General features: G+C 42.2%; 1 protein-coding gene across 4 annotated transcripts in view; it reads right to left on the bottom strand.

Moving 5' to 3' along the window:
• Window positions 1–81: 81 nt before the first annotated feature.
• Window positions 82–22,447, bottom strand: part of COMT (catechol-O-methyltransferase) — a 47,588-nt gene continuing 25,222 nt past the window's right edge. For 2 of the 4 annotated variants that reach the window (XM_075898333.2, XM_075898332.2), the window contains exons 2-5: window positions 20,942–21,224; window positions 16,216–16,409; window positions 13,677–13,808; window positions 83–10,765 (exon numbers count right to left, since the gene is read on the bottom strand). In XM_075898333.2, coding sequence (XP_075754448.2) covers window positions 10,586–10,765; window positions 13,677–13,808; window positions 16,216–16,409; window positions 20,942–21,224 — 789 coding nt within the window. In that variant the 3' untranslated portion in view covers window positions 83–10,585. Of the gene's footprint in view, window positions 10,766–13,676; window positions 13,809–16,215; window positions 16,410–20,941; window positions 21,225–21,487; window positions 21,509–22,447 lie in introns of those variants that run through there. The other 2 variants (XM_075898334.2, XM_075898331.2) reach the window with 2 other exon arrangements.

The raw sequence follows: 22,447 nt of genomic DNA, 5'->3' as shown, positions 1-22,447 counted from the left end.
CCAGAGTCAGCGGGACTTCCCGCTGGCCCTGGGCTGTACTCGGAGTTCCGCATTCTTCCTTTGAAATGTACAAAACTCCCAGCGAGGACTCTTGTACATTTCAAAGGCGGAATGGGGAAGTGCCTACCAACTAGTCGATAGAAATTCCATTGACTAGTCAATTAACTGCATTTTAACATCCCTAGAGGGAGACAGAGATCTGCATTGGGCAATTCAAAGGACTGCACATTTGGATTGACAAGCATATTTTATTGATAGGTTTACCATTTGTGAAGTCACTGATCTTTTGCAGCACTTGCTGATAAAAGTCATATATTACAGTATGTGTCAGATCTAACCCAGAAGTTGGGGAGACAACCTCTCAGAACATGACATAGCTAATTGCTGACAGTTCAGCTGTATTAATTTTAATGGAATAGGTGGGCCCAAATAATCAAAGGTGTTAATGTGATGCTATCATTGTAGAACCCTAAAGAGTTAAACATGATTCAAGGTTTTGAGTAGAGACCTGAACCTGCTTAGTATCATGATAATTGTCACCATTCAGCATTGTATATAACCTTGTATTGAAGGTGCAGGAAAAAAGAGAAAGTCAGTTAAAGCATTTCAGATGTGAAATATTAAGGAAGTCTTTCATTTTGCAATATTTCTTATTCCCTTTTCCTTTAACAATAGAAAGATTTTATAGGGAACCCACCAGCCCACCCTATTTACCAGTCTTTTAAATGGTGATAACTTCTTTCTCTAAGAAGGCCACGTCTCCATTTACTGGAGAATCAATGCTCTGGCAATCTTCCTGGGTTCGATTTAGCAAGGGAGGAGTCAGAGAAGTCTGTGGAAGAATTTTTCCCATCAACCTCCTACTGTGGGGCTGCCTCAGAAAAATCAATACAAGGTAGCTGGAGTTGAATATCTTGCATTGATTTTTTTTTCACCAGTGTAGATCTGGCCTTAGTTGAGATGGTCTGGAGCAACTGGTAAGACCATTATCACTATCTTCAAGATCCAACAAGACAAATTAACACAGAAAATGACAGTAAAGCACAATCAAGACAGAAAATGATGCTTCTGTCTCTGGTGCTCACTCGCAGCCTCCTTCTTGGACCAAGTCAGGAATAGCAAGCGCATGGTCTTATCAGCTCACCCCAAGGCCTGGCAAACTTGTATGAGCATTGAGAGGTGTAGGGAATAGTTTTTAGCTGTGTCTAGTCATGAGATTACAGCAGTATTGTAAAAGATGCAGCATTGTCTGGGTAGGCAGGACACTTATTACACAGAAGGAGAAAAAAGAGAGAAGAAATAAGGCGGTGTGAAGTAAAGGGCACATCAAGGAATGACAAGGGGAATCTAAATCGGCCATTGCAGGTACTGTTCAGAACTTAACCAAAGTGGTAGAAGTGATGATGTAATTGGTTCCCCCCTTTCTGGCCTGGAATGGGTCAGGACACCTTTCAGGGTCAGGACAGCGAAGACCTAAATGTTGTAGTGGATCGTTTCATCCCAGGAAATGGTGAAGTGGCAGCCATGATGATAAAGTTTTCTCCTTCTAGTCCATCATTTTCCACTATTTTGATTTTTTTCAAGACTCCCCTAAAGGAGGTGGTGAGTGGCACAGGTCATCCATCCCCTCTGTATTTGGTCCTCCAATTAATTTAGTTAACTTCTGATTCTTCTTTAGTTTAATATAGTCCGTGGGTGGATTTTTTTGTTTGACCTAATCCAATCTCGCTTCTGTTAACTTTTATATAACTGTATGTAGCAGGCTGAGTTGGATATATGTGATCTAGAACAACATAGGGAACAGACCTCTGCACAACAGATCTTCTCTGAGCTACACTCTTGGTTCTCACTGGCAGGTTCCTCAATGCTGATTAGATCAACAGAGAGATGCAGCATCTCATTTTACAAGCGGTGTGGCTCCTGCCCTCAGAATCTGTCTCTTTGTAGGCATTGCCAACATTCCGCTGCAGGAAGGAATCTGACTTTTGTTTTCTCTATGGCTTCACTCAAGTGGCAAATGACTTAGTAGATGCTGTAGGTAAGATACTGAGCTAAAACAAATACGTAATATCTACAGTTGACCTTTTACAGCTGTCAGAGGAATTTCATTTTCAGCTCATCATCTTCTGGCCAAATTGGAGAACAGAGTCCCTGAGGTAAAAGGGTAATGTGGGAACAATTGACATGAAATATCACAGCCTGGGTTCGTTTCTGATTTCAACAAAATCTCCAGTGAGCTTCCTGTCATCACAGTGTTCACAAGTATATTTTTGCTTCCTCCTGAAACAGCTTAATTTGTAACTAATGCACACTGTTGGCAATACCAGGCTGTGGTACAAGCTGGCAACAAGTAAATGAAAAGTTAAAGGGGCAATGGCAAATGTAGTGGACCTTTCCCCTCCCCCAGACTTTTCAGCTGCTGTCTTATCTGTTTAAAATTTCAGTTTAAATTTTTGTGTGTTGGCTCTTAACCATAATGGGGGGAAGGTTGAGAACATGAGGAGATAGTGTTGTAGGAACAGTTGTAGGATACTTGTCTCTCACATAGCACATCTCCTTACCACTGGGCCTTGCCAATATTTTTTATTTGGCTAATTTATCTCATTTAAGATTGGCTCAGAATTGATCACTTGCACAGTGAGTTGGGAGAAGTGGCTGGAGGAATTTATTTAATAGGTAGTTTCCATCAGTGGTGCTTTACAAGCTGACAGTCTTTGGTCAAATGCTTGAGCTGTGATTTACTCTTCCAGGAGAACAGTACTGAATATTTGGATTGTCTTTTACACCCATTGCAATAGGATGATATTGCATTGATTCTCAATCGATTCTGGGATCTTTAGGACACTGAATGGCCTAACTTGTACAGAGATAGATGACAGGCTAGCCTATAGTTTCCACTGCTTCTAAAATGAATGTTTACACTGAGCAGCAGCTCTGTTATCTAGTTCAAACTTAGCTTTTTGTTCTTGGTCACCAGTAATAAATAATGTTACAAAAGTCTGGCCAAGGGCAAAATTGTTGAAGTTTCAAAGTCAAGGACCAATCTGGTAATGCACAAACAGGAATAGAAGTCAGCACCTTCCATAAACATGCTGGCTGTGTAATTCTAATTGAAGAGAAACACTTAATTTTGACATTAAAAAAGTAGCCATGGTTCTGACTGCATACACAGAGCTCATGATAAATAACACTGCCCTGCAACATGAAGGAATCCTCTCTGTGTAATATCTACAACTGAAGAGCTTCTTTGTGCTTTTTTCTGCCACATCCTACTTTCTTGATATTCTGTTTGTATAATCTCTTATTTCACATCAACCTGTTTAAAGGGCTGTAAGCTAAAAAATAAGAACACTTTTCCCGGATTCTGTTTTGCAAACTACACTGGAAGACTGCATTTACAAGCAACAACTAAACCTTCGTCGATACGCAGATGATCTTGTGGCACTTGTTTTGCTTCAGAATTCTTATGTGTAACAAGGTCACAATACAGAGCTTCTGAGCAGACCAAGTGTGCCATCTCCTATGTCTGTCTTTGACATGTTGGGGTTCATCAGTGTCTGTAAGTGACAGGAACCTGCTGTGCTAAAAGGGAGATACTACTGCAACGAAAGGCCTGTAGGCTAGAAGAGGCCAGTCCAAGTTATAAAACAGTGGGCATTGGGCATTCACCCTAAGGTGCAGACTGGCTTGTAAATTTGTTCTCTGCGTGTCTTTTAAACTGTTTAAAATCAGCAGAAGGCCTTTGGTGCCATACCAGTGAATTAGATACCAGTAATGATCATGTGTCTACACACTTGCACATGATGTAACACACCATTATGTAACACACTTGCACATTATGTAACTCTATTATAGGAGCAGGCAACACTTACCTGGGCATTTGATTATGCTGATATTCAAGGAGATCCTGAGTATCCCACTGGTGATGCTGGGTAAGAGGGTATCCTCTATCCAGCCACTTGTTACAGTCCCTTACATCTAAAGGAATTCAAATTTGGGGGTGCCTCTACCTGGCTGGCCTTGTTAGAGTGACCAGATGTTCTGCTATTTATCTCTTTGACCCAACCAGTGTACATTGGGATGCCATTTGTCCCAATATTCAGATGAGAAGGTGAGCAGCAAATCAGTGACAGGTAGGGGGGAAGGTGAGGAGATGAATGGCAAGCTAGCAGCAGGTAGGGGGGAAGGTGAGGCAGCAAAGCCAGTGATGGTCAAGTAGGGAAGGGAAGGTGAGAAGATGAGCAGCAAGGGAGGAGAAGGGCAACAGTGAGGGAATGAGTGGCAAACCATACTCCAGAGTAGTTAGATGTGGGGAAAAGGGGACCCAAACCCATCTTGGGCACTTCTCTGTGATCCTTGTACCTTCTCTGCCTTTACATGAAGGCTGGAGCTTCTCTCCTGCTCCCTAAACCTGCCCAGTACTGCTCTAAGTGCTGTTGGTTCCTTCCCTTACTGAGACCCAGCTCCTTCTCCCTTGCTGGTCAGGAGGAGAGAGAGTTCCCCCTCCACTCTGCAGCCTTTTTTTGGAGACCCAGCCTGGTCCAGATTGGCTGACTGCACCTCACTTTGATAGACCAGTTTTGTGCAGATTTCCTCTGGCCTGTTTTTAACTCCCTTCCTGCTGGAGTGGGCTACAGCACTATCACACCGACAATCCAGAATGGAAAGGGAAAGGAGAACATATATACTGATGTTAGAATCATAGAATACTAGGACTGGAAGGGACCTCGAGAGGTCACCGAGTCCAGTCCCCTGCCCTCATGGCAGGACCAAATACTGACTAGACCATCGCTGATAGAAATTTATCTAACCTACTCTTAAATATCTCCAGAGATGGAGATTCCACAACCTCCCTGGGCAATTTATACTACCCTGATAGATAGGAACTTTTTCCTAATGTCTAACCTAAACCTCCCTTGCTGCAGTTTAAGCCCATTGTTTCTTGTTCTATCCTCAGAGGCCAAGATGAACAAGTTTTCTCCCTCCTCTTTATGACACCCTTTTAGATGCCTGAAAACTGCTATCACGTCGCCCCTCAATGTTCTCTTCCAAACTAAACAAACCCAATTCTTTTACCCTTCCTTCATAGGTCATGTCCTCTAGACCTTTAATCATTCTTGTTGCTCTTCTCTGGACCTTCTCCAATTTCTCTACATCTTTCTTGAAATGTGGTGACCAGAACTGGACACTATATTTCAACTGAGGCCTAACCAGTGCAGAGTAGAGTGGAAGAATGACTTCTCGTGTCTTGCTCACAACACACCTGTTAATGCAACTCAGAATCATGTTTGCTTTTTTGCCATAGCATCACACTGCTGACTCATATTCAGCTTGTGGTCCACTATAACCCCTAGATCCCTTTCTGCCGTACTCCTTCCTAGATAGTCGCTTCCCATTCTGCATGTGTGAAACTGATTGTTCCTTCCTAAGTGGAGCACTTTGCATTTGTCTTTATTAAACTTCATCCTGTTTACCTCAGACCATTCTCCAATTTGTCCAGATCATTTTGAATTATGACCCTGTCCTCCAGAGCAGTCGCAACCCTTCCCAGCTTGGTATCATCTGCAAACTTAAGAGTACTTTCTATGCCAATATCTAAATCGTTGATGAAGATATTGAACAGAGCCGGTCCCAAAACAGACTCCTGCAGAACCCCACTTATTATACCTTTCCAGCAGGATTGTGAACCATTAATAACTACTCTCTGAATACGCTTATCCAGCCAGTTATGCACCCACCTTATAGTAGCTCCATCTAAGTTGTATTTGCCTAGTTTATTGATAAGAATATCATGCAAGACAGTATCAAACGCCTAGGTATACCACATCCACCACTTCTCCTTATCCACAAGACTCATTATCTTATCAAAGAAAGCTATCAGTTTGGTTTGACATGATTTGTTCTTTACAAATCCATACTGGCTGTTCCCTATCACCTTGCCACCTTCCAAGTGTTTACAGATGATTTCCTTAATTACTTGCTCCATTATCTTCCCTGGCACAGAAGTTAAACTAACTGGTCTGTAATTTCCTAGATTGTTCTTATTTCCCTTTTTATAGATGGGCACTAAATTTGCCCTTTTCCAGTCTTCTGGAATCTCTCCTGTCTCCCATGATTTTCCAAAGATGGTAGCTAGAGGCTCAGATACCTCCTCTATCAGCTTCTTGAGTATTCTAGGATTCATTTCATCAGGCCCTGGTGACTTACAGGCATATAACTTTTCTAGGTGATTTTTAACATGTTTTGTTATTTTATCTTCTAAACCTATCCTCTTCCCCACTAGCATTCACTATGTTAGTCATTCCTTCAGACTTCTCGGTGAAGACAGAAACAAAGAAGTCATTAAGCATCTCTGCCATTTCCAAGTTTCCTGTTACTGTTTCTCCCTCCTCACTGACCAGTGGGCCTATCCTGTCCTTGGTCTTCCTCTTGCTTCTAATATATTTATAAAAAGTCATCTTGTTCCCTTTATTCCGGTAGCTAGTTTGAGTTCATTTTGTACCTTTGCCTTTCTAATCTTGCCCCTGCATTCCTGTGTTGTTTGCCTATATTCATCCTTTGTAATTTGTCCTACTTTCCATTTTTTATGACAACTACTTTTTTATGTTTAGATCATGCAAGATCTCATGATTAAGCCAAGGCAGTCTTTTGCCATATTTTCTATCTTTCCAACGCAGCAGAATAGCTTCCTTTTGAGCCCTGAATAATGTTCCTTTGAAAAACTGCCAACTCTCCTCAGTTGTTTTTCCCCTCAGTTTTGATTACCATGGGACCTTACCTATTAGCTCTCTGAGCTTACCAAAATCCGCCTTCCTGAAATCCATTGACTCTACTTTGCTGTTCTCCCTTCTACCCTTCCTTAGAATTGTGAACTCTGTGATTTCATGATCACTTTCACCCAAGCTGCCTTCCACTTTCAAATTCTTAACCAGTTCCTCCCTATTTGTTAGGATCAAATCTAGAACAGCTTCCCCCTGGTAGCTTTTTCAACTTTCTGAAATAAAAAGTTGTCTCCAATGCAGTCCAAGAACTTATTGGATAGTCAGTGTCCCGCTGTGTTATTTTCCCAACATTTATCTGGATAGTTGAAGTCCCCCATCACTACCAAATCTTGGGCTTTGGATTATATTATTAGTTGTTTAAAAAAAGCCTCATCTATTTCTTCCATCTGGGTTGATGGCCTGTAGTAGACTCCTAGCATGACATCACCCTTGTTTTTAACCCCTTTTAGCCTAACCCAGAGACTCGACACTGCCATCGCCTATGTCTATCTCCACCTCACTCCAAATGTGTTCATTTTTAATATATAAGACAACACCTCCTCCATTTTTTCCCTGTTTTTCCTTCCTGAACAAGCTGTACCCTTCCATACAAACATTCTAATCGTGTGTATTTTCCCACCAAGTTTCTGTAATGCCAACAATGTCATAATTGTGCTTATTTATTAGCACTTCGAGTTCTTCCTGTTAATAACCCATACTTCTCGCATTTGTATATAGGCATCTAAGATACTTATTTGACCTTGCCTCCCAGTTTTGCCCTGACCCTCCTTTCTCTTTGCCATTTTAGCCCATGCTCCCTCCCATTTCCAACCCATCTCCCAGGTCTCCATGTTCTCCACTTACCTGTGGGCTTTGCTCACCTGTCCCCGTCGAACCTAGTTTAAAGCCCTCCTCACTAGGTTAACCAGTCTTTGTCCAGATAGGGTCTTTCCCCTCCTCGAAAGGTGAACGCCATCTCTGCCCAGCAGTCCTTCCTGGAATAGCATCCCATGGTCGAGGAAGCCAAAGCCTTTCTGGTGACACCATCTTCATAGCCAGGCATTCACCCTCCAGGATGCACCTGTGTCTGCCAGGGCCCCTACCTTCGACAGGGAGGACTGAAGAGAATACCACCTGCGCTCCAAACTCCTTCACCCGTTCTCCCAGAGCCCTGTAGTCACTCTTGATCCACTCAGTGTCACACCTCGCAGTATCATTAGTGCCCACATGGATGAGTAGCATGGGGTAGTAGTCAGAGGGCCGGATAATCCTCGACAATGCCTCCGTGACATCTCGGATACGGGTCCCCAGCAGACAGCACCTCCCGAGATGAAATGTCAGGGCGACAGATGGGCACCTCCATCCCCCTCAGAAGAGAGTCTCCAACCACCACTACCCTACGTTTCCTATTCGCAGTGGTGGAAGAAGACCTCTCAGCATTGGGGGTACGAGGCTTCTCCTCCTCCGTTGTAGGGGGTGATTCCTTATCTCCTGTATAAAGAAGAGCATAACGGTTTCCTAGTACCACGGTGAGAGGGTTCGGAGCTGGAGTGGAGCAGTGCCTGCTGCCAGAAGTAACCAGCTGCCAGTGTCCACCCTGAGCCGTCTCCTCCTCCACCAGTGGTGTGTCTACAGTCCTGTGTACTGGGACAGCTACCTCAGCTGTCTCCTCATGAACACGGTCCAGGAATTGCTCATGGATGCGGGTGCTCCTCAACCTAGCCACCTCCTCCTGTAGCTCTCCCACCTGCTGCCTGAGATATTCCACCAGCAGGCACCTTTCACATTGGATGATCTCCCCAGCCTGGATATCAGTAAGTGGGAATTGCAAGCCACAGTCCCTGCAAAACATCACCAAGATCTGGGTAGAGGTGTCTGTGCTCAGGCGCTCTGTCTGGCTACAGATGCAGGTGGAGGAGACAGAAGCAGTGCTGGCACAGGTGTTACAGGTCTTCCTGACCATAGTAGGTCTCCCTCTGCCAAACTCCCTCTCAAACTCCCCTGTCTGCTTCCGCTCCTCAGTCGCTCTGCCTCTGGCTTTTAAAGCCTGCTTGCTTAGGCCAGGCCTGCCCCCTCATAAGTCACACAGGGGAAGGCTGACCAGATGCAATCAAGAGAGCAATTAAAGGAACAAAAGGCCCGGCACTCAGTCCCAACTGCCACAGCAGCTGAAACTGAACCCTTAGAATTAAGGATTCTTTTCTGTAACTGCTCCATGGCTTTAAACAGACAGCAGAAGTGCAGTGCAGAGTCCCTGTGGAAGAAAATAGTCATATGCTCAGTAACTGCACGAGTCATTTTTTCCCTTTCATTTTTATTTATAAATTTTGAATTTCACGCAGCTGTGCAATAGCAATGGGACACACTAAGAACTGCCCTGCCAGTGAATTATTGCATCATTCAGGTGAATAAAGTCATTATGGGTATGGCCTTTTACCTTAATAGTAATCCTTAGTATTATATATTGTAATGTGAGAAGTACCTGGAGAGTACAATAAATGCCCTGAAAGGCACAGCCTTGTTGTGTCCTATTATAAATCAGCCAGCACCTTACATTTATGCAGCTCTTGGCCCACAGTAAGAAGCATCTTCTGTCCCCAAAGAGCTTACATTGGTTATGTACAATATAAAGGGTTGGAAAACCACATTTTTATCAAGGTCTTGGTGGTCTGTGCGTTTTGTAGTTTGTTATAAAAAAGCAGCTCTCTTAAAGCTGTTTGTGTGTTAAAAGGACCCTACAAATGTATATCTTCACCCATGTATTTCATATAGCACAATCATTTAATTGTCTGCCTTGCCCACTCTCAAACCATGTTTTATTTTCTCCAAGACACAACACAATTAATTTTTTTACTGGCAGCTACCAAAGAATGGGTGTGATGTAACTGCAGGGCTCTTCACAGTGGTGCATTTAGCTGCGGAAATGTTCCTTCTCTGCAAAATGTGTGGTGTGTCTCTCCTCCTTAAAAGCGATTAGTCTGTTTTGGCTTGAGGACACACACACAGCAGTTGCTATGATTTTCTGCTTCACTCTTGGCTCTAGAGTTTGAATTCAAAGGAAACCAATTGGTTTTGCTGTCTGGCAAGAAGCAGATCACCTAAAAGGAATGTATATCATTTTGGATGAAGATAGCCATCTGAAAAGAAAAAAAACAAACAGGCTGCTCCCTCTAATGTTTGGCTGGCTTCCCTATTTATGCACATGCTCTCCAGACCAGGAATGGGCAAGATCCAGTCAATGGGATGGACCCAGTCTGCCAAGCTAATTTATCTGGCCCACAGCCCACCCTGCCCCACCACTGCCCCAAGGCCAATCAGGGCTTGGAGATGAGAGCGTGCAAAGTCTCCTCCCCACTGCCAGGGGTCCACAGCACCAGAGGGAACCTCCAGCGGTTCAAAACAGTTGGTGATTCTGTCTGGGCGCTGCGCACCCTGGCACAGTAGTGGTGGGGGCTGAGAGATTTTTGCATGATCCCGTACTCCACAGGAAAGTCTCCTTCCCTCCCTACCACCAGAGGCACATGGTGCCTAGCGGGAACCACTCTTCTGCCCTAGGCCCACCCCATTTGACTGAGGCTCTGCCCTTTTCTGGGGGTGTGACTGGCTCGGGGCCATTACCAAAGTTGAAGTAGTCCACTTACAAAAATTATTGCCCCCCCTTGCTCTAGACCTTGGTTTCCCTTTTTTCTAAAGTCATCTTCATTATAACTTGCTTTAATTACAGCTCAAAAATACAGAAAGCTGAACTTGAAGCACAGACAGCGTTAACCTGTGCACTTGCATTTACAACACTTGAAACAACAGTTGACTACCAGTGGCTCCACTTATCCCAAAAACACAGCCTTTTCCATGGCGTCCTTCGCTTTCATGTACTCCAAGTGCGAGGGAAAGTTGGTACATTTGAAATGGTTGTTATTGCGGATGTACTTAATGAACTCTGGGGCCCCAGGACAGATGACATTGTCAGCTAGGAGAACAGAGCCCTTCCTCAGCAAGCCACATTCCTAGAAAGGAAAGATTTTCACTGAGTGAATGTTCATTTTAGAAGGAGTAAACAATTGCTAAGTGCAATGCATGTTCCTGTTAGTGACATATCATGCTATAGTGAATTCCTGTACTAACATAGTAACATGGGTTTTATCAGGAAAAAAATAGTGACTCTCTGTACAAGTTTTGCAAGCAACAGCTGAAAATCTGAATCTTTCTGCTAAATCATCAGCAGTAAAAGAGTTAATGATGCTGATAGGAAATTGATATCATTAGGATTCAGATTCAACAACCCTCAGCAATGAATGGGAACAGATCACTCCTTTTAGTTACTGTTTCTGGCTATGTCTGCAGGATTGATAAAACAATTCTACCTAATTCACATTTGGAAGGATTTCCTCATGCAGGTAGCAATTTGACCATTCCTCTTAATTTCAGATTAATACTGACATTTTTCAGAAGTTGTTGAAGCCACCAGAGAGAGAGGTGCATGGCATTGTGGGCACAAAGTCTCAACTGGGCCTGTAGTCCAATACTGGAAAAACTGGATTGATGTCCTATGGCCATCCAATCTTCAGCCACTTAATTTGGTGACGGGGGTGTAGTATGGTTGGTACTGAAAGAGGACCAGTGTGGCAAGTTATCAAGAATTCAAGAAGTGTAAGTACCTTGCCATACACCCAGGCATCCAAAGTTTAATAAGTAAAGTAAAACTGTCACTATAATATTTGTTTGTATGTGTATCTTCCTTGACAAAGAGTCAGTGCTTATCTGAGCACATCAACAATTTTAAATAAAAGTTGGGATCTTATCAGGTTGGTTTCCATCCTACAGTTGTGGGGAGGGTTGAATGACTTTTGCCCCTCAAATCAGTGTTATAGAGATCCCTGGCACTTGGCTCACCATGCTCACCTCTTGACTTTGTGCCAATCAGAAGAGATGGGCAGTTTGGGAGGTATTTCCTGGCCTGTAATTTCTAGTAATCAGCTCAGAAACTCTAGTGAAAGGGGCATTTCTCCATCTTCATTTCCCAACACTAACTGCTATGTCATTGTGACTCCACAGTTGTTTGCCAGCAGCTCCTTGTACCAAGGACATTTCTAGAACTGTATGAAGGGGGAACTGCTTGGAATTCAAACCACAACCTGTGTCATTTGGAATGCCTGTCAAAAACAATGTTCAAAATGCCCGGTTGAAGAATTGTTCAAAGTGCTTCCTTCAGCCGTTCCATCTAAAATTCCCTGCTGATGCTACACTGCAGTGATTCATGAGAATAGGCAAAACACCACCATGGTTTGCAATTGCATTAAACTGTTGGCTAAGAAGCTGGAGCTAAATGATTCTCAATCCTTTGCTTTAGCTGTTTTGTTTTGTTTTTTTTAAAGGTTCAGAGCTGGAAGTGATGCTTTAGCCCTCCAAAAAGCTGGGAGTTATGGTAACGATTACACAGCAAGTTTTAAAGATTAACATTCCCAGGAGGCAAAGGAATTTCAGGACAAAAAATGTACTGTCTCCCAGTTACTGATATGTAAATTCTTTTAAGAAAAGTCCCAAATAAACCCTCTACTTTTTAAACAGCTGCCAACAGGGAGGAGAGGAAAAGTGACTGCTTATAAACGGGTGGTGAAACATGCTATGCAAGAGAGGGAGAATGTGGCTAGGGCAGAGCAGTCAGGAGAGAGGCTCATAGTTTTAATGTGAGACTCCTAAAATAATGGGTAGGTATTTGTGGAGAATGTAACCACAGATGCAGGAATCTATAGCACGCCCAGGTTTTAGTCGGGGCTCGCTGCTGGTCCCCCATGTTGGAGGTCCTAGCTACCTGCACCCTATACCAGTGTGCATAGGGTCCTGACCCTCCATACCCAGGGGTCAAAGAGAAAGGGGCCTGTTTTCAGTACCCCCACTATTCAAAGTGTTCCCACATCACTGACTGTAACTGGAATATGTCATTTCCATCCAATTAGTCATTTAGTCCTAGAGTCAATCCCAGCTCTAATGGTGCTACTGAGCTGTGATGAAATATGCTGTTTTCATAAATACAGAGGCTGTGATTATCACTGGGTTATTTGCTGACATTTGAAAATACCCTTGGGTCCCCAATTGCTCTAGTTTGCCATTACCCTAGCTGTTTAAAGCCAGCCTATAATTTTCTATTGCTGTTATAGGCTCCTAATTTTATAATGAAGTGCCATTAACTGTTACATTTGTGGCTGACAAAATGTGTTCCACATCAAGATGTGGGTGGAAAGACTGAATACTATTTTCTGGCATGAAAGCCTAGCATGGTCTGAGCAATAGTCTTTCCTCTGTTAAAGGCCACTTTTTAGCCAATCACCCGGTAAGAGTGCCCCAGAGGTTCACAGAAAGAAGGTATAAACATGCTATAAAGATAGAATTCCACCAAGGAGCTCTGGTAGCAGCACAAATGCAGACAGCAGAGTGAGAGGCAGCATTTGCCATCAGGACAGTAGCTGTGAAAGTTGGGTCTGGAATCTGAACTTCTTCAAAATTCAGGGCATGTGGATCAGGTGTCTGCTTAATTTGATAGGAAAAACTTAAATCATGATGTTTGGACCCAAACCTATACTGCCCTAGCATTTGTGGATGGTTCTCACTAAGTATTCAGCTTCTGGCCTTTTCATGCAGGAAGATCCTGGAAGGAGCTGTATAATACCTGGGAAGTTGTGAGTACTTTCCACTCTCATTGATAAAATTAAGGGAATGCAGGGCAATCAGCACTTTTGGGAATCCAACCCCAAAGCTCCAACCCTTTTCACCAGATGGCTGGTTACTTGTTAATAGTTCCCCTGGCGAGCTCCTGCTATAGCTACAGAGAACATGCACTTTCCAAACGTCGTGGGAACATCTTACAGATATCTGGATATGCGGTATGGCGGTCTTAGGGCTGAAATCATTCCAACTTACAAGCAGCAGGACAGTGTCGGGCAGGTATCTATCTTTCCAATGGTCAAGAAAGACAAAATCCAATGTGTCCACTTCATGCTTTTTCTTCAGCTGTGGGATAATTGTCTCCGAAGGACCTTCTAGAATTTTCACCTAAAAAGCAAATTCATCTCATGTTGATCTGTGCAGCTTGTTGTAAGCACATTGCTCCATACCCTTTAAATTGCAGTCAGACTTGTGCAATCATGCTAATAGCCCGAGTGGATAACTTTGGCTTCTGCCTGGCTTTGCATCACATGGGCTTTTTTGATAAATTGACTCAATTATTTTTTTCTCTGTGCAATTATAAGAAGTCTATGACCTTGGCTCTGCTGGGTAAAGTGACACTCTGCTGGTGACAAGGAAAACCCCTGCTGCAAACAGTATGTCACTTGGATTGGAATTGCAGTCACATCTCAATCAAACCTTTGCTCAAGCAAACAATGTACAGAGGAGAGGTTAAAACGACTGGGGTTATTTAGTTTGGAGCAGACCTTGGGGGGGGGGGGGGAGAGAACATGTAAAACAACAAGCCTGTTCTCTTTCTGCACAGTCAGGCCATATCTGCATTAAGGATGCTTTGCAACAGATTTATACTAGCATACTATACCAGGAAAGTGTTCCTACTGTGGATGCATCTTATACTGGTTTAACCTCTGTGTTCTGGACTTCCATAATCCAGCAGCATTTGTGATCAGGCATCCCCATGAATGCTCCTAGACTGGAGCATCCACTGAGAAACGCCAGGTCTTGCACTCAGCAACTCCTCCTCTGCCCTCCCAAAGCACCACAAATAGCTCATTTGCAGCCTTCAAGCTTAGGGAGGGAGAGGAGCAGGGACAAGAGATGCTCAGGGGAAGAGGCAGAAGGGCAGTGAAGTGCACCTAGCAGCACGGCCTGGAACTACATCTTGGCTGCTGGGGGTCTTAGTATGCTCCTGGGGCTCTGCAGCCACCCTCCCTCCCTGAGCACTCCTCCCCAGTCCCTGCTCAGTCAACATCAGCCCCTCTAGTGCTGCTGGAGTGGAGTGAAATAAGCAGTCACAGTAAACACGCAGTCATACCAGTAGAACTGCCAGCAAGCCAGCTCCATCAGTCCTAAACACACCTCACCACATAGCTGCTGGCCATTGCCATGTGGGCAAAATCTTCAGCTTAGACCTGGCCAAAGCAGAAGGTGCAAGCACGGGAGCGGCAGACACATCCTGATGACAGGCTCATCAGCACACACTGTTCAGCTGAGTGGAACTGCGGCACAGGTATTGGTAAATGGGCTCTATATGGTTTGAGCAAAAGGTGAGGGAGTGTGTTTGTTCTGGCAACTGAGCCATTCTTCGCAGCCTTTGCCTTACACTTGCCTATCTAACCACTTGTCAGCAAAGATCCTCTACATGCTTCTCTGACGTGTCAGTAGATATATGACTGTAAGCTAAAAAACCCATCCATTCCCAGTGCAATAAATAGCCATCTGCATCCATCAATAATCACTTACTAGAAAAGAGGCCAAACCTCAACAACTAGACCTGTACACAGTAATCAAGAGGTGGGCTAACCATGAAATTTTGCCAGTTAGCTACATCAGTTGTCATCATACTTCACCACATCACTGATGGTCATACTCACGCATGCAAAACCTGCAGCATAGACCTGGCTGTAGTAGAAAGGAGCAGCAGATGCATCCTGATGACTGGCTATCAGCACAAGCTCTGTTTGACTGATATTTGGTAAGTGGGTACCATATGGTTTGAGCAAAAGATACGAAAGGTGAAGGATTTACATAGTAGCAATTCCTAATAATTCCCAACACTGAAAAAACTTAAAAAACAGTGTATGATGCTATAGCACCCTAAAGACTAACAAAAAATTTAGATAGCATCATGAGATTTCATGGGCACAACCCGCTTCTTCAGGTGATGGAGCAAGGGATACAAATACATAGCAGAAAAAGAGTGGATGGGGAGGAAAGAGAAGTGAAAAAAATCTTGTCAATTAGAGTGTCCATGAATGAGGCTAATAGAATGGGCTGTAAGTGCCTGATACTTAGCTTTTGATGTCAAGAGGGTACTGAAAGTAGTGACCCATCCAGTTCATGTCTTTGTTCAAATTTTGATGAAAAGTGTTGTCTTTGCAAATGAAGGCAAGTTCCGCAGCCTTCTCTCTCCAGCTGGTTTTTGAAATTGCTTTGTAATATATAGTCACTTTTAGATCCATCAATGAGTGCCTGGGCAAGTTCCCAACATTGTTAGTGATCAGTAAAGATGGGAGAAAGCCAAGTTACCTTAAACAGATAGTGTGTGAAAAAGATCTGAGGAGCCTGCCCTGGTCCTTAATGAACATTTCCCAACTTTACCCTTCTACAGCACAGATGAGCCTAACTGGCTTGCTAAGTTCACAGCTAAAATGGCTTGGAATATTTCAATTGCTAAGTTAGCCTAAGTCTAAGAGGTGAAATACCAGTATTTCTTCTGATATAACTTCTAGCTAATCCCTTTATTTACCAGCCCCAGAAGAACAAGATATACCTTATCTTGCACTCCAGCAAACTCAATCATCTGTTTAGCAATAGCAACAAAGTCAGGGTTGAACTCGATGGTCAGTAAGCGAGCACCTGGCTTTAACAGCCCAGCAATCCTCACGGCTGAGTAGCCACAGTATGTTCCCAGCTCCAGCAAGACTGATGGCTTTGTCTCCTCCACTATCTTATCTAGAATCAAACCTGAATCAGAGAGAAATGGGTTAACATTGGATTAAATCAAACTGTGCCAAATAAATAAGGGTGGAAAGTTTGTGGATGGAAGATTGCAAGTTCAAAATGTGGTGATTGGTGATAAATTACATAGGACTTCTTTTGCAGACTGGCTCTCACTTAAATTGAGATTAATTTTGAAATGTCAGGGGATTGGAAAGAAAACCCCTACAAATATCTTTTATGAAACTGCTGCTTATTGTCTCAATGGGGCCCGTTGAAACTGAAAACAGTCTTGTGAATGTTTCCATAATTAATCCTTCCTTCCCTCCGCCTTTCCTTCCTCTACGGCAACTTCAGGTTAGATTATCATACTGTGAAACTTGGTTAGATAATACTGTGAAACTTGGTTAGATGATCATACTGTGAAAATTGATCATCTAACCAAGAATTCAAATTGAAAATATTTAAAAAAAATATTTTGGGTGTTTAAAAATTTAAAATGCCCTCAAATTTTCAACTAAAGATGGGGTTGCATTAAGTAAAATTTAACATAGTTTTGAATGAAAAATGCAACACTTTGCAAAAAAATTTAGTTGTTGCAAAATCTGCCCATGTTCATCAAATATAGAGTTTTTAAACTTTGATAGAGTTAATTTTGTTAATAATATTATGTTCAGTGGTCTTAATTTATGACTTTTTAGTTAAGAAATAGTGATTACAAATAGTGATTACAATAGTGTCTAGCCAGCTGACAAAGGCTCCATCTTTTTCTACTATAAAGTCAATGAACCATTGACCAATTGTTACAATAAATAAAACTGGAAACTTCTCCAATCCTTGCAAAGAAATGGACTCAGAGACAGAAGAGATGTCTCTCACTAACATTTTAAAGCCCTATGTAGTGCAAATACATTGAAACTGAATGAGCATCTGAAGTTATTTAGCCTTCGGCATCATACTTCATGAGCCACTTGAACTGTTCAGTTGTCCATTATTATCATCCACCCTTTCCTGTGCTATTTATGAATCACTTGTTTCATTTTTGTCAAGTCTTCAAATGTTAGTAATTAAAAATAAAGAACGTTGGGATTTGTCCATCTTACTGGAGCAGTGTCCCTTGGCACCCACTGTATTATCCACTATTTTTCCTAGGCGTACCAGTTCAGAAATATTTTATCTTCCCATGGGGGAATTCTGCCCTTCTGTTATGAGGACTGCCATGCTAGTGCCATGCTAGTTCCCATTCTTTACACTTGCCGCATTCAAGGCCCTGTAATGTGACCACCATTTTCGTAGCCAAGGAATGGACAAGGTTGGAGCAGTTCTTAAAGCCCACCTAACTACTAGAGTGTGGAAAAATAATCTATGTGGGTTTCAAACTCCCAGCCAGTAGTCAGATACAGTCTGATCCATGTACACCTCAATTTAAAAATCACATTGCAGTTTAAGTCCACTGCCAATTGCAGCAAGTAGAATCATCCTTACAGGCATTGCTCAGAGCCGGTTGCAAAGAGAGAATGTTTAGAATGGTCTGATTCTAGTTAGTTTCTCATGTCAGCTCGGCTACGTCTAGACTGGCCCCTATTACGAAATAGCCATGCTAATTTCCAACTTTGGAACAGGGAAATCCGCGGGGGATTTAAATATCCCCTGCGGGATTTAAATAAAAACATGTCCGCCGCTTTTTTTCCGGCTTGGGGAAAAGCTGGAAAAAAGCGTCTAGACTGGCGCGATCCTCCGGAATAAAGCCCTTTTCCGGAGGATCTCTTATTCCAACTTTCACCATAGTGACGGATGGCAGAACAAGGAGCAATGGGCTCAAGTTACAGTTGGGGGAGGTCTAGGTTGGATATTAGGAAAAACTATTTCCGTAGGAGGGTGGTGAAGCACTGGAATGGGTTACCTAGGGAGGTGGTGGAATCTCCCTCCCTAGAGGTTTTTAAGTCTCGGCTTGACAAAGCCCTGGCTGGGTTGATTTAGTTGGGATTGATCTTCCCTTGAGCAAGAGGCTGGACTTGATGACCTCCTGAGGTCTCTTCCAGCTCTATGATTCTAGTCGAGATGGGGTAGTTATAGAAACTTTAAAAAAAGATGGGGCTACTATAATGTGGTTACATAACTGGCTGGATAACTGTTCTCAGAGAGTACTTATTAATGGTTCACAGTCATGCTGGAAGGGCATAACAAGCGGGGTTCTGCAGAGGTCTGTTTTGGGACCAGTTCTGTTCAATATCTTCATCAATGATTTAGATGATGGCATAGAGAGTACGATTATTAAATTTGCCAATGATACCAAACTGGGAGGAGCTGCAAGTGCTTTGGAGGATAGGGTCAAAATTCAGAATGACCTGGACAAGCTAGAGAAATGGTCTGAGGTAAACAAGATGTAGCTTAATAAGGACAAATACAAAGTATTCAACTTAGGAAGGAACAATAAGTTTCACACATATTGATACATAAGTGAAAGAGGAAAAGAAAGAGCACTGCTGAAATGGATTTAAGGGTTACAGTGGACCACAAGTTAAACATGAGTCAACAGTGTGACACTTTTGCCAAAAAATAAAAAATGATTCTGGGATGCATTAATAGGAGTGTTCTGAGCAAGACACAAGAAATTATTCTTGTGCTCTAGTCTTACCTGATTAAGCCTCATTTGGAGTACTGTATTCAGTTCTGGGCACCACATTTCAAGAAAGATGTGGAGAAACTGGAGAAGGTCCAGAGAAGAGCAACACAAATGATTAAATATCTAAAACACTTGACCTATGAGAGAAGGCTGAAAGAATTGGGCTTGTTTAGTTAGGAAAAGAGAAGACTGAGGTGGGACATGATAGTAGTTTTTAAGTATCTAAAAGGGTGTTATAAGGAAGAGGGAGAAAAATTGTTCTCTTTGGCCTCTGATGATAGGACAAGAAGCAACGGGCTGAAATTGCAGCAAGGGAGGTTTAGGTTGGACATTAGGAAAAACTTCCTAACGGTCAGGGTGGTGAAATACTGGAATAAATTGCCTAGGGAGGTTGTAGAATCTCCATCAGTGGAAATATTTAAGAGCAGGTTGAATAGGCATCTATCAGGGATGATCTAGATGGTGCCCTGAGGGCAGGGGACTGGACTCGACCTTGAGGTACCTTCCAGTTCTAGGATTCTGATTCTATATAGTATATTTTTCCAATTTATGGTAGATTAGGGATGGCTTGTTGATGTAAATTGGTGTAGTGCTATGTACTTTTTTTGAGATTTCTGGTCAATACTTGTGTGAGAAGCCTCTGAAGAAAACCAAGGCATTTCAGGCATCAAGGCTGGTGATTCAGTAAGTGATTCTGGTCCTTTTCAGCAAGTACTAAATCACAGTCCTACCAACATACCTTGAAGCTGTTGTTTCAAATGAGTTGTAAGGCAAGGTTTAGACCACCTGATGTCACTCAAAGATCCCAAAGTGTTATCCCACCCAATGTCTTAGCCTAATCCCCTAGATTGGGGAGTTGGTAACTGTGTATTTGTGTGCTATTCAAAGCCACAGAAGAGACTGCACTTTACTGAGTACTGATGCCACTCCTGTCAGGTACTTTGGCACCTTTAAGATGAAAAATATTCAAAAAATACAAGACAGTATCATTATATAATTCAGTGACTCGTGGGATAAATCTTAAGATCTTTACTCCGTTTTCACTCAAGCAAATTTCTGCTGAAAATGAAGGGCATTTTGTCCAATCAAAAACCTTAAAATATGACCAAATATTACCAAGGATAGAGCTTTAATAATGTACAGATACTAAGCACCCTAAACTAACTATATCACTGGAACTGTTTTAATAAACTAGGCCTAAAATTTAGGGGCTCCTTTGACTACTGTATAAAAGTACAAGTTTATTAGCTTGGTTATATGTTTAACCTCCAAATTCTCTGCACTGCTTCCAAAACCAAAAAGGGGTATGTTCTAAAAGCTCTCAGGTCTAATTTACAGGAAGGGTATGTTAGAAGTGTATATTTGTATTAGTAGACAATTGAACTTTTTTAGATGCAAAGCATGGAGGCTTTGCATAATCTGTCTTCCCTCAAAAATACCTTGCCTATAACTACTGTTTAATTAGCAAAATTCCTTGTATTTTAAATACTCATGATTTGCAGGGACCTCCCAATGCTTTGTACACACCAGCAAATTAAGGCTCTTGGATACCTTCTCCTGGAAATTGGTTATGATCCATTGCAACTAAGGTACAGAAAGACAGTGACATTTCCAAGGTTACACAGTTAGAAACTGGCAGGAATACAAGACAAGATTTAATTTCTCAGCTCCCCAGGTGCCTATCCTCTCTTCCTCACTCTCTTATGAAAACATCAAACAGCACATAAAAATGACATTTGGCCCAAAACTCTACATTGCACCCTGTTGCATTCTTCCAAAAAGATTTACTCCAACTTGCAGGATTGTTAGCATAACCCTTGTTGCAGTTTGCAAGGTTGTGGTATTTTTACAATGATAGCAGAATAACATGTCTTGTACCATGCCAATTGCATCCTCAAAAATAGCCTTCAAAAGCTAATCTCTATGTGACTACCTTTTTCATCCCCAACATTCATAGCCCACTCCTTCTGGGAGCAGTACGTATCTATGGTGTCCACCACACTCTGGGGATCCCCTCTGACCGCATTCTGCAGCACAAAGTTTAAAATCCTTTTTTCTTTGTTCTCAGCCATGGTAAAGTTGTTTATTCTCTGTAGCACTATTTCATTCCACAGAATGGCGGCAAAGCCGTTATTTCTGATGAGCACTGCAAGCAGCAGTAAAATGAAGAGCAGGCTAGTAACAATGGACAAAAGGATGGAAGAGCTCTCCAGCATCTGGAATGAAAGAGAGAAAACAGGATTTTAGTTAAAGTGGCACAAAAGTAAACCATCTTTTGCATAAGTGTTAAGGTAGGTCTCTCTCTTGAGTGGTAACAGCTAATTTAGTCCCCATCATTTTATAGATATAATTGGGATTATGTTTTCCAATATGTAGTACTTTGCGTTTATCAATGTTAAAATTAATTTGTCATTCTGTTGCCTAGTTACCTAGTTTTGTGGGATCCCTTGAAGATCTTCACAGTCTGCTTTGGACTTACCTATCTTGAACTGTTTAGCATCATCTGCAAATTTTGCCACTTCACATTTGCCTACTCCTTTTTCCAGATCATTTATGAATGTGTTGAATAGTAATTGTCTCAGCACAGACCCCTGCAAGACATCACTAGTTAACTCTCACCATTCTGAAAACTGACCATTTATTCATACCCTTTGTTTCCCATCTTTTAACCAGTAATCAGTCCATAAGAGGACCTTCCTTCTTATCCCATGATAGCTTACTTTGCTTAAGAGCCTTTGTCAAAGGCTTTTTTACCCCTTATATACATGCTTGTTGCCCCCCCGCCTTCAAAGAATTCTACTAGATTAGTGAGGCATGATTTCCTTTTACAGAAACCATGTTGAGTTTCCTTAACAAATTATGTTAATCTATGTGTCTGACAATTCTGCTCTTAACTATAGTTTCAACCAATTTGCCTAGTAATGAAGTTAGACTTACTGACCTGTAATTGCCAGAATCACCTCTACAGTCCTTTTTAAAAATTGGCATCATATTAGCTATTCTCCAGTCATTAAATGCAGGAGATTACCACAGTTAGTAGTTCAGCAATTTCACATTTGACATTTCACCATCTGGTCCTGGAGACTTGGTACTGTTAATTCCAAAACCTCTAATGACATCTCAATCTGAGACAGTTCCTCATATTTGTCATCTAAAAAGAACGGCTCAGGTTTGGGAATCTTCCTCACATCCTCAGCCATGAAGACCGATGCAAAAAATTCATTTAGTTTCTCTACAACGACCTTATTGTCTTTGAGTTTAGCATCTCAATTGTTCAGTGGCTTCACTGGTTGTTTAGCAAGCTTCCTGCTTCTGCTGTAATTAAAAAATGTTGCTATTACCTTTGGCTTTCCTGATTATATTTTTACACTTAATTTGACAGAATTTATGCTCCTTTCTATCTTCTTCACTAGGATTTAATTTCCCCTTTTTAAATGGT

This window comes from Pelodiscus sinensis, chromosome Z (genome assembly GCF_052426305.1).
Source record: "Pelodiscus sinensis isolate ZL-2025 chromosome Z, ASM5242630v1, whole genome shotgun sequence".
NCBI classification, from domain to species: domain Eukaryota; kingdom Metazoa; phylum Chordata; order Testudines; family Trionychidae; genus Pelodiscus; species Pelodiscus sinensis.
This window is presented reverse-complemented; position numbering and strand designations above follow the sequence as displayed.